This window comes from Calypte anna, chromosome 1 (assembly GCF_003957555.1).
Source record: "Calypte anna isolate BGI_N300 chromosome 1, bCalAnn1_v1.p, whole genome shotgun sequence".
NCBI classification, from domain to species: domain Eukaryota; kingdom Metazoa; phylum Chordata; class Aves; order Apodiformes; family Trochilidae; genus Calypte; species Calypte anna.
The window spans coordinates 86,403,043-86,418,840 of NC_044244.1; the positions used below are offsets into that span (position 1 = coordinate 86,403,043).

Consider the following 15,798-nt stretch of genomic DNA (forward strand, 5'->3'; position numbering starts at 1 on the left):
GAGCTCCCGCCGTCCCGGTGTCGGTCCTCCCACTCCTCCTGCGCAGCATCGCTTGCCGGGAAGGCCGGGCGGGCCGTGCCGGTGGGAAGGCGAGAGTCTTCCCGGCACCGTGGTCACGCCGAGCATGTCGTGTAGTCAAAAAAAGGGATGCGGGTTCTGTGGTGCCCGTGAGGGACAGAGGCAGGCAAGGAAAAAGTGAGAGGACCGAAGAGGTGGGGTGGGAGGAGGCAGCAGCTGAGTGGAGAAACAAGGCCAGATGTGGCGGCGTAAAAAGAAGAGGGCCTGCGTGGGAGGGCAGGACGGGACGTGAATATTGAAGGGAGACACAAGAATCCGTCCCTGATGCTGGGCCATCCTGGGGGAATGGGAGGAGCGAGCTCCCTTCGGAGGATAATAAACTCTGGAATGAGGGTGTGGGCTGCTGCTTCTCGCTCCCCCCCTCATTCCAGATGTATGATGACACCAAGTCCCTGCATCTACCCGGCTTCCTTTTTTTTTTTTTTTTTCTTCTTTTTCTTTTTTCCCAAAAAATTGTATTTTGAAGAAAACTAAAAGTAGAACGTGTTCTGGGTGTGGCTGCATATGATTTACCCAATAGTCAAAGTGGGGGGGAACGCTGAAGGGGAAAGAGAGAGCGTCCGTGGCTGAAGGGAGTGGAGACCAAGGGCTGCAGTAAGTGCTGGGGACCCCAGCTATTCTCTCAGTGCTCTTCAATTTAATAGTAGAAGAAGAGTGGATGGAGATAACAAGGGAAAACTTTTCTTTGCATGCTGTGTGTTTGTGGAGGGGTGTAGCCACCTGGATGGTAAAAGTGATGGAGACTGGAGAAAGGAGGTGGAAAGAGATAGAAAGAAGATGGAGATCAGATGCTCGGTCCAGAATGTTTCGGAAACACCTGGAATACTGTCCAGGGAGACAGGTGGGAGGGAAGCTGGGAAGATAAAAGGGCTTGAGAGGTAAACTGGCAACTCTCTGTGCTATAGGGGAGGGTATCCCTGTTCCTAGCTTTCCTCTAACTCCTCTCTCCTTCACTTCTCAGGGATGAAGACCTCTGGAGCCTGTATACTACTGTGTGTCTTAGCACTCTCCTTGTCCCCAGGTGGTGAGTCCTTATGCTAAGGGGAGGATTTCTTCTCCACCCTGTCTCCGTGGGGTTTTATATGCAGGCTAATGTGCAATGACGTTAGGAGACAGAAACATGTATATGGATAGTAAAGGGAAAAGGATCAAACAGGAAAGTCAAGGTGGATATAAGGTTGTGAGGAAAAAATTATGAGCTGGTGACTGGTTCCCATATGAGCCCATTCTTCAGTAAGTACTGGGAGTCACAAGAGACAGAGGTCCACAGCCTCCACTACAGTGATGGCTGGGTTAGCAGAGCAGCCAGGCTGAATTGAGAAAGAGGGCTCAGCTGTGCTTTGTGCTTAATGTAGACTGCTGTACCACCTGTGTTTGCATGATCTGCAGAGCATTTCCCAGTGCTTCACAAATCTTGTTCTGTCACAGCTGTGGAACATTTGCTGTCACTAGCAGTTCCTGCTGGAATGGCCCTGTTCCAGGCCACTTGGCTGCTGGGAGCATTTGTAGTTTGTACATAGTTGTATACAAGTATAGAACCTCTACAGTTTAATCCACTCTCTGGTTTTGTTTGGTATTGTTGTACCACTTCTTTGTTTGCTTGAAGTTACTTGGTCAAAAATTCAGGTGGAATAAAATTTGTTTGAAAAAAAAAAGCACAAAAAAAACCAAAACAAGAGGGTTGCATTATACATTATTGTCAGAAGACTCAGGAGAAACAGAAAGATGTTTATTTTCAATTAGTAGAAAAAGCTTTGCCCAGGAAAAACTTTATGTAGGAGATAGATGGCTGCACCTATCATATTCAAATCAGGTCATTCCAAACTGCTCTCCTCAGTCCTCCCCGCATGCTGAGGCCTGATTCTGCCCCCAGTTGCACTTTTTCCTGTAAAGGTGTACCACAGAGGATGTCATATTTGTGACTGTGAAGCAGGGAGCTGAGGCATCCAAGAGATGGTCTTGAAAAGTTAGAGGCAGGAAAAAAAAACCCTCTAATTTTTAGGATGCATCAAGGAGGCCTGAAAGGAGTATTTTGTACTTCTGTGTATTTTGTCTTAGCATTTCTGTTCTGGTGTGGGTTTGGGGTTTTTTTTTTCTGTTTTAAGATGGAAAAAAACAGGAATCACTAGCTGGTTTCTCACTGTCTCTTGTGGTTTTTGGGCGAGGTACAGATTCAGTGCATTAGAAGTGCAGTTTTCTCTGACATCAAGGATGAATTTATTACAGCTTGAACAATAAAGTCCAATCATTCATAAAACATACAAGTTGGGTACCATAACAAGTATAAATTGAAATGAGTGAAAATCTGATAAGAAAGTCACTTCTGTCTCCTCAGAGACAGATGTTTCACTCCTGTCCTGTTGTTTTAGAACTGGAATGGTTTTTTAGTTACCGGCTAGGGAGGAGAGAAATAACAGCCATTGAAAATGTAACTTTTAAATGTTAGAAAAAAAGGGGAGCCTCCCCCCTTTTTCCATACGACTCCTATTTTAAGTCTGCCCCCACCTCCCTGCAGTGGTTTCAGAATTTGTGTCCTGCCTTTCATATCAGAAAAAAAAATGAGAAAGTGTTCAATATGATTTTTCTCCTCTCCTTATGTTTAAGAGATTAGCCAGAACAGGGCAAGTTTTGGGCTGCACTACATCACGAAGTTAAGTCATTTTACACCTCTGTCTCTCCCTGGGTCAGCCACCAGCAGTTTATCCCTTGCTGGCAGGGGAGGGGAACAGCAGTATCCAGTGACTCCTGTAATGCTGCAGAGCGGGATTATGTAGAGGTCCCAAGAGTCCCTCTGCAGCCAGCAAGTAACTGCTCTTGGAATGAGGAAGAACTAAGACAAAGTTTCTGGATCTGATAGTTTTTACCCACTCAGTGCTCCTGTTAACAACGAAAGGCTGACTCCGTAAGATGTAGCAGGGAATACTGGTTTTTTTTGGGCTGGTCCTGCACACAACCCCAAAGTGCCCCAGATCACTGGTTTTTTCCTGCCAACTCCTTCCTTCATCCCACCCCTGTTATGCAGACATTTCCCTCCGCTGTGGCTAGCAGGAAATATTTTCCTATTCCTGGCTGATGTAGGAAGCAGCTCTCTCACTCTTTATATTTGGTCAAATGAACAGTCTAGCTCAGTTTCAATTTCTTCTCTTCCATACCACATGCAATGGCAAACCTTCAGCATTCTCCCTCTCCAGCATGCCCTGGGACTGAGAGGGGAAAGAATTTCAACTCTGAACTCTGTACCCAGGTAGGATGATGGACCAAATAATTATTTGTCTACGGAGCTGCAAAACCTGCAGTCTATTTCTTGCTGTGCTGGTGACTCAAGTCTGTGATCCCAAGCAAATAATCTCCATTTCTCAGTTTCTTCTGTAAAACGGAGACAGGGATTTTGGCTGGCCTTCAGAACAGGGAGGAAATGTGCAGTTTGTTTTCAAATGCATCAAATGGGGTTTCAGAAATGAAGACTCCAGGAGCAGATCTGGAGGTATTTACTATCTTGTTCCTGTGCCTAGCCTTTGACCCTGGTGGAATAGGATCAGAATAGCATCAGCAGCGATAGGATCAGGACCTACTGCATGCACAAGCCTTTAAAGAAAAAAGCCAGGCAGCAGTGGAGGCTGAAGAGGAGAGGAGATTATTTTGCCTTTCAGCAGAGGGCAGTGGCGTTTCCTGGACAGATAAGCATCTCATAAAAATTTCACAAAGCCTGCAGGCTATAGGAATCCCTCTCTGTCTGTCTTTTCTTCACTCTCCTCTGTTCTTCTCTTTCAGACTGGTTTCTGTGGGTGGTCAATGGGCAAGAACTTGAAAGTGCAACCGGTAAGTATTACAGACATGTTGCTCGCAGTTGTCCTATGTAGTTACAGCCTGTTCAGTTGCAAATGCTGTTCTTTGTTTCCTTGTCTCTAACACTGAGTGTTTGTGCAGTCAAGATTAAACAAGCCCTCCAAGTCAACCTGCTAAGTGTTGTGTGTTCTTTACAAATAATTTAGTAGTGCTCGGGTTCTGAACACTTAGCGGAAGCTCATGAAGTTATGTTCACCATCAAAGGTTGTGGGAGATCCATGAGGGCTGATAACTCTTCAGCCGTGAGATGCTCTGGGAACTCTACTGCTGCTTAGGAATATCCCAAGAAAAAGGGTGCACAGATGGCACAGTGCTTTAGCAGTGAGGCCATTGAGAAAGGGTATTGACAGGCATTCATACTGGCTGTGTTGCTGAGGGTGAATTGCTTTATTCTTCTGGAACTTCTTATATTGCTGTGACATGATAAGGTAAAATGAATGTATGTTTGCATCATGCTTCAGCACCAAGAAGAACCACAAGGGCCTGTCTTTTCTTCAACTATAGCCCCTGGCTAAGCCATCAGACATCTCCTAGTTATGATCTTGACATGTGCAATACCTGGGGCATCCCAGAAAACTATTCAGCCTAACATGTGTCCACCAAGATTCCCTGTCCTTCACACTTTATCCCTCCATCACACCTACCTCATTTTTGCCAACAGTTGCCTCTCAAAGAAACTCATTTGCTGATCAATTTCTGCAGTTAAGGCTAGATTCTGGAGTTGCCTGCCTCCTTCTCTGTAGTGGGTACCTTTTTTGTCTGTCCTACTCCCATGGGAGCCATCAGCACCTTCATTTCAGATGTGCATCTTTCCCACTGAGATGCTTATATTGGCCACAGAATACGAATCCAGAGTTCTGCATGGGTTGGTACAACATCAGCACTAAAAAGTCCAGTCACAGGTTAGTCACTGAAAAGGGGGCTGGATAAAGGTGGGATGGGCTAGCTGTGTTTATGTATTTACTGGATTGTATCCCACTGTCACATGAAACAACCATGCTGGCCAAGGTAGTTCAAGCTGGCTGTGGCTAGCTGTGTAATGGGGCAGAAAAAGACAAGCTAGCTCAAGGACGTTCTTTCTCTTCCAAGTGAGAACTCTCTTACCAACACCCCTGGTAAGCTCCTATTTCTTGACAACCACAGACTTCTTTTCCCCTTTACTCCCAACTACTCCCACCTAATTTAGCCCCAGCAGTCATCTATCATGTTCAGGCACTCCTCTCCCCACTTTTGACATCTAGCACACCTAGCAGTCCTCTTCCAGCATCTATCTGAGAGTCCTTTCTCTGCTCTGTGCAGCTCAGAGATGAATTTGAGGTGGTTTAATGGCTTGTTCTCCAAGGAAATCCCAATCTCACCTAGTGTACCAGGGATCTCTGAAGCTGTTTGCACTACAGGAAGCCATGAACTCCGAAGTTCATGCAGCCTGGGCTTCCAGAGAAGTTTGCAGGGAGGAAGAGACTAAAAAATGAAATAACTGATCGGGTTCACCTGTTAACTAAGCAGCACTTGGACAAAGGTTGTGTCTGTGTCTGCTGACAGCTAGCATCCAGGCTTGAGTTCCCAGGAGACAGAGGGGGCAAAAAAACCCCCTGAAAAACAGTAATAAAGCAACCTGTGAGCAGTGGTGGGATGGGAAGATGGAAATACTGTTCTTTTAGTACTGTTTTCCCTGCTGTGCCTGCAGCTATGTCACTGGGGGCAGCAAAATGTATGTGAAAAGCAGGGTAGATGGCAAACTATTGAAAAGAGCATTTCTAGCTTGCATTGTGCCTCCTTATAGAGCCTTGCTGTAGGGATAGCAGAGCAGATGGGAAGTGGGCTAATCCTTCCAGACTCATAATGAGGAATGGGGGAGAAGGCCTGAGGCTCAAAGAGGTGCCTCCCTACTTTGTCCATACAAGTCCAATTTTGAATCCAGCACCAATGGTCTCAATGATGGTTTCTCTCTCTGCTGGGGCAGTCTCTTAAACACAGCCCTCTGAGGTGGGGAGGAACCAGGCAGGGCAGGGAGAAGGAGGACACATCTGCTGGATGATATGGTTCAAAAGAGAAAGGAGAAGCAGCAGCACGTGGCTGCTTCACATGGAAGTGTCCTGTGTGTGTAGGAGAGCACATTTGAGAATGGTGTCCTGTTCTCCAGAACCTCCATCGTCTCTCCTCTGCCCTGTGGTTCTGCTCATGAGCTGGCTTAAAGTGTTGTTGGTCAGGCTGACAAGCTGCCATGAGACGACCATGGAGGAGAAAAGGGGAAACACAGCATTGTGCACACAAGGTGCATTATCTCCTAGGGAGACTGGGAGATGAAAAAAATTTGTATCAGTCTCAAGCTCAATGTGTGAGATCTGACAGTCTGTAGGAGGGCAGATAAGACTTGCTGTGCAGACCAGACTGGCAATGGCTAACCTACATCTAAAACTGAAAAGTCTAATAGTGAAGCCTTTAAGGAAGACTTGGGCTTCAAAATGCTTATTATTGAGGGAGTAAGGAGAAACTCTCCACAAAAGATATGCCATGGGACCCATATCAGCTGTACAGCATCCCATCAGCTCTAGGACACCCAGCATATTTGCAGGGAAAGCCTGCAGTTACTCTGAAAAGTCAGGTAACAACCTAATGATCGGTGTTGGCTATGAACCAGATGGGGATGGCTACTGGTCAAAAGTGGTGAGCCATCAGCAGAACTCTGGGAGGGGGAAAGAGATGGGAAGCTCAAATTAAGATGTATCCAAACATCTCTTTTTTTCCAGATTCAGCTGTTACACCACCTGTGCTGCCTGGTCCTGGTGAGTTTGCTCTTAATTCACAACCAAATGTTGTGAACCTCTCTTCCCTCTCCTTGCCCAGTCCCTTACACACCCAGAATCTTGCCTTCCCTGACTGCCCCTAACCCTGGCACTGATGCCCAAAAGACTCCTTCTCTCTGTGGTCATCTGTCTTGTCTGTGCATCAGGCTGACCCTAAGGCAGATTATAGAGCAGGAGTCCTCTATAACAGTTATGAAAACTTGTACATAGCAGTCAGTCCTCCAACTTCTTTTCCAGGTTATTACTGGTAAATAATAAAATTATTTATTTGGGTTGATTTATCAGAGGGAACAAGAAAACCACTTCCTTTTGATCATGTGTCATGGCCAAGGGGTCAATGACCAGTGGTCTGGGAATACTGGTTCTTAAAGGAGTTACTGTTCCTTAGGAAGAGGCACTCACAGGCTTCTTTGATTCTTGCCTAGCTGGATGGCAATTACAGGAACTACGTTACATTTACCTGAACTTTTGAATTATAAGTGAAAATGTCCTTGCAGTGTAGTTTTCAACAGCAGTGGCAGTGCTTTATGGTAAAGCTTGGACAGGTTTTCAGCATTGGCTGTGTAGCTGGCACTAGATTCTTACTGAATTTGTACCTTCTGTTATGATTTTATGTTAGTAACAAGGAAATAGTTTCCCACATTAGACGTTACAATGGAGAGCTCTTGAAAGAACACTCCAGGTAGTTGTTTTGAATGAGACTGGATGTGGCACTCAGTGCCATGGTCTAGTAACTGCAATGGTAGTGGATCAAGGGTTGGACTTGATGATCTCTGAGGTCCCTTCCAACCCAGTCGATTCTGTGAAAGATGATGTCTAGGAAGAAATCATGGTAAATCACACTAACTTTTCTATCCTCTGTCTTCCAGCTCAGCCTGACAAGGAAACTGCGACACCTTCATCAGGTACATTTAAGTTTGCTGCCTGCACCAAATCCCAGACCCACTTTCACCCACCTTGTTACTTGCTCAGGAGGATGCTGGCTCAGCACTGAGCTTAGTTCCCTGGAAATTTCCCTCACCCCACTCTTTGAGTTAGAAATACTGGACAATGACAACAGTGGAAGCAGAAGCTTTCCCCTGGCTGGCATGCCTGAGAGGACACAAATGGGCAGATCACCAGAGCAGATACACTGGGTCAGTATTCTGTCCTTGTCAGTGGCTGACACCTGGCATTTCAGAAGGAAATGCAAGAAAACCTGTAACAGCTAGCTGCAAGGTTGTCTAGAAAAGAAAGGAACCAGATCTGTGTCCCGAAGTGTTAGACTGCATATCTGTTAGAAACATGTGTCTTAAATGTGCGGCCACAATTTACATTTTAAACAAAATGAACAGTTTGTGTCTGTCCCTTTTACAGCATGTGCCTTCTGTATTGAGGATTCCTACTGGGTTTGTTTTGCATTTCACTCAACTTTCCCTTAGTTTTGTCTTATGAAGCAAGGGAATCAGAAATGTCTGCCTTATTTTTCTGTTCTCTAAACTATCCCCATCTCTTACAAGAGGGTGGAAAATAGAGGCCAGGGGACTTCCCTGGGAGGCTACAGGACAATTATGAAGTTCCATGTGCGCCAGATTCACTGCACCTGCCAGTGATGCTGGATTGCACCTCTTTGTGTGTGTTCCCAGACTGTCGTGAGGAGAAGTTCCCTTGCACACGCCTGTACTCTGTTCACAAGCCAGTAAAGCAGTGTATCAGCTACCTCTGTGTTACAAGGTAAGAAACCAGCAGTCCCTAAGAAAACGTCTAAAATCTCTCCAGAAACAGTATGTCCAGGTCAGCTGTTGTTTCCTTTGCAGTCTAGGTGTTCCCTCAGGGATCCAGTCTTATCCCAGAGTGTCCTTTTGGGGTGATTAATTAAAACAGCACAATTATCTCTGCAGCACTGAAGAGCTGTTATGTGCTCTGTTTTGTAATCAGTACTTAAGGCATTTGGCCATTTAATGAAGTCTATACAGATTACTTTCCCATTGACAACAGCCTTATTCTAGACTAAATAAGCCTAAAAATTTAGGATTTTCCCCCTCATCAGTGAAAATACCTATTTATTACCTTTTTGTTGTTGTTGTTTCTCTGGGTTCCTGTGCTTTTTGCTACTCTCCTTGGTGTGTTCCTGGTGATCCCCCAGTGTGCGTCGCATGTACATAATAAACAAGGAGGTGTGCTCCCGCATTGTCTGCAAGGAGAACGAGGTCATGCAAGGTGAGTGATAGCACCAGCTTGACTAAAAGAATAGCTGCAGCCATCTGAGAGAGACTCCAAGCTAACTGTTTATCCAACCCCAATCCATATGTGGTATACTCCTTGGACGTGTCTCGGAGGAGCTGTGATGCAAGGCAGTGTTGCATCCAGTATACATGCCATGAAAAACACTGGGAAGGAGATATTGTAGTACCAAGAAGTATGAGAGATCTGCCTTCCTCAATCTTGATCACGCTCTATTAGCCCCAGACATGCACCCTTACTCAAAGTTGCGTTCCTTTGAGGTTAAAGAGTATCTTTCAGTACTTCTATTATGAATAGAAACAAGATCCAGCCTTGATTTCTTATGCAGTCTTTGTTGCAGCAAAATCTGGGTGATTTTAATATGTAATGTACATTAGCAGATGTAATGTACATAGCAGATCATAGAAGGAAATGAATAAAAGCCTAAGCATTTGTTCACTTGACTCATGTATATAAAGATTCAGCAGTTCCAGAAATTTCTGAAGGATGTAACTCTAACTATTCTGATGGTGAAAATTTGAAGGAAGCTTTTATTATTTGTCAACCTGTGTGTGCCTGCTGTGCCTTCAGATGAGATCTGTCGCCAGCTGGCTGGCCTTCCATCTCGACGTCTCCGGCGATCTGGACAACCCCAACATCTCCCTTGCAGACAACTCCTGGAGCAGCAGCGCAGAATGCCTAATGCTCTGTGAGCTATCACCAGTAGCAGAAAAGAAAGGAGAGAAGAGAAATCGTCATCCACTACCTACAACCCAAGACAAGTCTTTCTCATTTGTGATTTCCCCACCATTTCCTTGCTTCTTTGCCTTCCCCCACATCCTCTTCTTCAGGTGCTGCAGTAGTCAGAATCCCTTCTCTGCTAGTCTGTCATGGTGGCTGTTGTCATCTGTTGCTGAGGATGTGGGATGCTCCCCTGTTTTCTCTCAAACTCTGTTTGGCAAGCCATGAACATCTGATTTCCCAGAGGTCCTTATAAATGTGCTGCATCTACTCTTGCTTCAGCCCTGCAGAGAGAGACAGGATGCCGTCCTCTCCAACAGTACAGATGCCCTCATCTGCATCTTGTGGAAGAGTGCAAACTTTTGTGCCTTAGGACTCCTGGCTAGGCTTCTTGTATGGCATCAGTATGAATTTGGATATTGTTTGTCAGCCTGAGCCTCTCCAGTCTTCCTGAACTACTGTGTAATAGTGCAGCCTCCTCTTGTGTCTGTTGGCCTCAGAGAAATGACAGAAGAGTGCCAAGGCAAATGTTATTGTCCTTGCATGGCAGCAGAACATTTATAACTACCCCTGGGAAGTTCTGTGTCTCAAGCCCCTTGCCTTCCTTACACACAGATGCTACCAAAAGGAAGAATTCCGGATTTAGTATGGCATTATATTTTTCTCAAGAAGATTATGTTGGAATAGATTGCTGCCCTTTCCTCTCCCTGCTCTCCTCTCTCCCATTCTGTCCCTCCTTTCCCATTGAAGAAATCTCTTGGTGCCTGCTCCAGGCAAGTTCCAGGGACCAGTAAGTATGGCTGCCATTGTTCCTAAGCCCAAGAGAGCCCATGAAGAACCTGTGTGTCCTCACAGTAATGGGAACTTACAATGAATTAGCTTGTCCTGGTGACTTGTCTTGGTCTGGCTACCTCCACACACTCTCCATCTGCTGAGCCTGCTTTCCATATCTCCACTTGAGTTCCTACCTCCTGACCTGGGAGCTACTGCACAAAGCAGATAGAAGTCCCAAATTAGGATGGGATGTGGAAGACGAAGAATCATTATCTGGCATACATTTTTTTTTGTTGTTATTTTTTTTTTTTCCCCTGCAGGTTCTCTGGCTGTGCTGACCTGCACAGAGCCAGGCACTGGTGGGGTAATAAGCCCATCTCCAGGTGTAAGCACTTACAGAGGCAGGCCAACCCTGGGAAAAGAATTAACTCTGGTAGCACTGGAACTCTGTGGTCTGCTCAAGAACTTTGTTTTCCAAATATATGGAGAACATTTCCAGATATATGGGCAGTTTTCACTATGTGACTGGGTAGGGTAAATGGGGAACAGTTGTCTGAAGTGGATTAATCACTCTGTGTGACTCTTCGTGACATGATTCTGTGAGCCAACAGAGCTGAGCAGGTTAGCTCACTGCAGCAGATCAGCCAGACCTTGTCTCTAGGTTCTCTGACCATTGTTCCTTACTAGCAGAAAGCCAGTTTTCTAGAATAGGCATTCACCCCCATTGCATAGTATACTCTGCTGCTGAACAGAATACCATTCAGCCTTGCAGAAGCACTGGTCTGCTGCACAGAGGCAGGAAAATGCAACACAGGGGAGAGTTTGCTGATGCACAGATGCAGACATCTCCAAGAAAAAGAGCAAAACAATTAAGGTAAGAGCCTCAGATTTCTGCTGTATGCAGTGAGAAGCTGGTTATATCCTCTTTGTAGGGGAAGACATCCTGGGTGGACACAATTTTGTCCTGCATAAGGTCAAAAATTGCCATGGATGGGCTAAATCTCTCTGTATTAATACAGGAGAAAGAATTCCAAGTTATGTGGTGACTGGAATGTCATCCTATATGTAGGACATCACACCCCTACACAGAGGATGATACTCTTCTTGAGTACTCAAGGCTCACTAGAGATGAAGAAAGAATTTCTCTGTACTGAGAGCATGCACATACATGTAGAGAGGAGGGCACAGAGAACTTGATATCAGAGACATTCAAGCCACTGGAAGCCACTGACTTCTATGCTGGGACACCTGTGGAATTTGCCTGTGTGGAGGAAGGTAGGATAGAGAGGAAATGTTAGAGGAAGCTCTTGCAAATTGGGCTAGGCAAAATCTCTGCTCTGTATTTAGAGTTGAATGTAAGCTGATATAGATATATATAACCATATAACATAGCCACTGTACAGTATATAAAAATTTAACATTCGTAGAGATTGGGAATGGTTAGAAGCCTTTCTGTTGCTTGCTTTCACCAGGGACAGGAAGAGGTGCTTCTCTCCAGGAGAACACTGTTTTAATGCTAGAGTCCACTTAATGCACACAAAAATATTAAAAGAAAATTTATTTCCAATTATTCTTGGAAACTCTCATGTGTATGGGTTTATTTGTTTCTAGCTGCATTTGTGGGCAGACTTGGATCCTGCATAAATCTGTCATTTGGACTGCTTTACTCCCTGCTAGCCCAGTTGTGTGCTGCCACCTTCCCTTCACTCGTGAATCACAGGACTTGCTGGGAGGTCGTTATTTTTTCTAGAGATACAGAAAATTATCTTCAGCACTTTTTTTCCCCATGGATAGCCATGCCAGATTTTACTGATAGGTGGTAGCTGCTGAGCACAGGGATAACTCCTCCCAGCCCATAAGATCTGTGCTCAGGGCTCATCTTTTCACAGTGCATGTGCCATGACCTGCTGGTGGAGAATTACTGTCTCTGAGTAAAATGGCTGAAATAAGAGAAGAGCTGTGATAAATCATCTCATCAGCAACTAAGAATTTGTTCACTAGAGCCATCTAACTCAGTAATGGGAATAACTGAACAACTACATTGAAAATTACATATCTGAATCAAAAGGATTAAGGAAATTTCTCTTTCACTGAATTTCTGACTTTTGCATAGATTAATCAGACACTGACTATTCATCATATTTTGACCAAAAAGAGAACTCGGAGCATTTGGGACTCTAAGCAGTGGCTTCATATGTCAGCAGGCAAGCCTTGCATCTAGATGGTATTGCCAGAACAAACAAAAGAAAGTGGCTGTGGCCCAAATTACCAATTAAACTGCCTCTGACAGTGTTCCATCATTCCTCAGAATTAAACCACACAGTGCAGGTTATTGCACAACACCATCCCCTACAATCAATGCTCCTTCCTGGCTAACACTGCAGTGTCCCTTTCTTGGACCATTAATGAAAACAGCCTCAGCCCGAGTGACAGTGGATCTTGGTCCTACCTACAGAGCCCTGACCCTGCTCTGACTCATAAGCTCTTGGCCTTTGCAATGTCAGAGCATTCATCTGGCTGTGTGAGCACAGTGCAACATATGCCATTGACTTTTTGTAATTCAGTTTATTCTTCCCTTTCCTGACAGTACCAGAGCCTGCAGACAGGCTTCCTCATCTTCATTAGAAGTTATCCCATACACAGATTTATCTCCCCTGCCATTGCAACCTGAACTGTGGCAATGTTGCATTGCTGGTCTCTGGACTTTGCCCTCTCTTGTAAATTGGGAAAATGTTTTTAAATAGAGGTCCAGCTAGGTCTGTTTCTCGTTAAGTTGGACTAGCCACAGAGAAAGATGCTGGAGTCCCATTTTAGAAGCATGGTCTAGAATTTGTGGCTTCTGAGCTGGAGCCAGAGTTAAATGGCCTGCAACCACACAGTGATTGGTCTTGGTCATTTTGCTGTCACAACACCTGAGTGTTAGGAGTTTGAAGGCTGCTGTTTTGAGGCCAGTGCTCTGATGCCTGGTCACCAGTCTGAAGCTGTACGTCACTTTGCTGGGCATATGGAGTTGGAGCCTCCTGCCAGGGAAGCTGGCCACTCCCTCTGAGGGCTTTCTGCTGCACCTGGAAAGCAAGGGCTGCTCCATTTTCCCATCTCTCCGTCTTCTCTTTGTTCTTTGCCTCTGTTTTCCTCATCTCCTCTCTTTCTTCTCTGTTCATGTATTTATCTTGGAGCAAGAAACCAGTTGGAAGAGGACAGTGGGGCTGAAGGAAGGGTGTTCAGTGAGATGACACACAGCATTTATCTGGTGGGGCTGAAGGCCCCTGCCAGCTCTCCTTTTCCCTTGCCCTCTGCTTCTCATGCTCTGTGGCACCTCAAGTCAACTTGAGCACTGTGGGAACAGCAGACACTGCAGGTCTTGAAGTGTCAGCTCCTGGTTGCAGAAACAAGGTGACTAGGAAGGGGCAAAGCATGGAAGGGGGGGGGGGTATTGGAAGCCACTACCATGTCACCTGGAAGCTCTGTGTTTCCTGGATCTTGTCCACAAGAACCTGCAGCATGAACAAGAGATTGTCATGGGGCCTCTCAGCTTGGAGGGATCCCTTAAGAGCATCATGGGGCCTCTCAGCTTTGAGGGGTCTCTCAAGAGCATACTGCTGCCTGGGATGTGAAATTGTCCTTCACAGAGGGAAACGCTGCTTGCAAACCATCCCAAAAGAGCACTTCTATTATGTAAATAACAGCTGGAATGAAACCAAAAGGGATTTTAGCTCAAAATATAAAAGGTTGCATTGTTTTGGTTTTTTTAAAGACAATTTTAAAGGTTCATGATCCCATAACATCTACTTCTGGCACCATATGATCTGACATTTAACCAGACTATGAGGTCGGGATGGGCCTCAAGGATCATCTGGTATGACCTTTCTTAGTAAAAAGCACATTGTTTGACAGCATAAATTTGTCTGAATTCCATTTCAGTGTTTCCTATTCATCTCCTGCTCTCTGGTCTTCATTATACTATTTATTTCTCCCTATTCTCTTCCATCCTTAGCCCTTGTATTGAAGCAAGCTAGAATAAACTTCCACAAATTAGAGTTGGATTTTAATCCATTAAAATAACATTAATTAAAATTCACTCATCATGAATTAATTTGAATGTCTAGCTTTGCTATTAATGTAAATTATTATTTTCAAATAAAAATCTTTTCAGCAATATATATATGTACATATATATATATATATATAAATCCTGAATTGGTGTAAGTCATCAGCAGAGCAAAGCCTCATTCGATTAATAAGTTCTCTTTTACAATCCCGTTTTGGGCATTTTACTAAGATTGCAATTCCCATACAAATACGACTTATCCCATATTAGACATTAGCAAAAAGATGTAATAAATAAACATGAATAATTCAGTGTGTTTAAATAATAAGTGCTGTGAAAACTCACCTGCTTAAATATATATGAAGCTGTGCATTTTTAAAAGGAACGTCCTTATTAGGATAGTATCCCTTCCCAGTTAAGATCATCAATACAATTACATACAAAATTAACAAACAGTGCTAATAAAAAGAATAATAATAAAGCTGATCAGATTGCTCAGAGCCTTTTCCATCTGAACTTTGAAAAAGTCAGCAAGGATGGAGAATTCACAACATCCTTCTGTGCTGCACCATGCTTAAAATGGAGAATATTTTCATTATGTCAGATCAGAAATTCCTTTGTTTCAGCTTTCATCTGTTGCTTCTTTTTGCTCTGCACCTCTGAGCAGAGTCTGTCTCCACCTACCCTACAATACTGCTGCAAGCAATTGAATAAAACAGCAAAAACACCCCATTTAATTCACACAAATCCTGAGTTTTATTGTAAACCAAGGAATTTTACTTATTCCAATTCATTGTCTTCCTTTGTGGAAACTGTGTTAAAAATGCAAAACATGGTAAAAATAGATGATTCCATAAAAGGATTTACACTCTGTCCCTGAAATACGACACTTTGTCTCCCTTCATCCAGCATTTGCTTCTTGTGTACTGCCTTCTCAGTCTGAGGCCACTTTCTATTTCTCTGCCTCAAGTTTGTTAGCTATGAGTTTCACTGTTCTGCCCTTAGCTGCATCTTTGCCTCTTTTGGTTTGTCAGCTTTCATTTTCTCCAGCTCTTGATGATTTCTTGACCATGGTGGCCACCAGTTTCTTGGCTTTCTTTGGGATCCCCTTCACAGCCACAGCTAATCTGGGCTTCTTGGCAATGCCAGTCAAGGGCCAAATGGTTCTTGGCCTTTGCTTCCTTCCTGGCACCTTACTTGGCACCTTGGTTTGCTATTGAGTTTGAAGGAGCTAGAAGTGCCAAGTTCTCTTGTGCTGCCCTTGTCCAGGCTCCTGAGCCCTCCTAGCCTGTTGTTCTTCTG

General features: G+C 44.5%; 1 protein-coding gene across 1 annotated transcript; it reads left to right on the forward strand.

Annotated features, from left to right (window-relative positions):
- Nucleotides 1–606: 606 nt before the first annotated feature.
- On the forward strand, nucleotides 607–12,409 carry MFAP5 (microfibril associated protein 5). Its single transcript, XM_030469299.1, has 8 exons — nucleotides 607–672; nucleotides 1,040–1,102; nucleotides 3,850–3,897; nucleotides 6,675–6,710; nucleotides 7,601–7,636; nucleotides 8,357–8,444; nucleotides 8,857–8,930; nucleotides 9,525–12,409. The coding sequence occupies exons 2-8, from the start codon at nucleotides 1,042–1,044 to the stop codon at nucleotides 9,644–9,646; spliced, it is 465 nt and encodes a 154-aa protein (XP_030325159.1). The 5' UTR covers nucleotides 607–672; nucleotides 1,040–1,041; the 3' UTR covers nucleotides 9,647–12,409.
- The last annotated feature ends 3,389 nt before the right edge of the window (nucleotides 12,410–15,798 follow it).

What these genes read in the sequence shown, in the direction of transcription:
- MFAP5 (XM_030469299.1), top strand. Translation starts at nt 1,042, where the DNA reads ATGAAGACCTCTGGAGCCTGTATACTACTGTGTGTCTTAGCACTCTCC. An exon ending in ACCTGTGCTGCCTGGTCCTG is followed by an intron (nt 6,711 to 7,600) that starts GTGAGTTTGCTC and finishes TCTGTCTTCCAG; the next exon opens with CTCAGCCTGACAAGGAAACT. An exon ending in GGAGAACGAGGTCATGCAAG is followed by an intron (nt 8,931 to 9,524) that starts GTGAGTGATAGC and finishes CTGTGCCTTCAG; the next exon opens with ATGAGATCTGTCGCCAGCTG.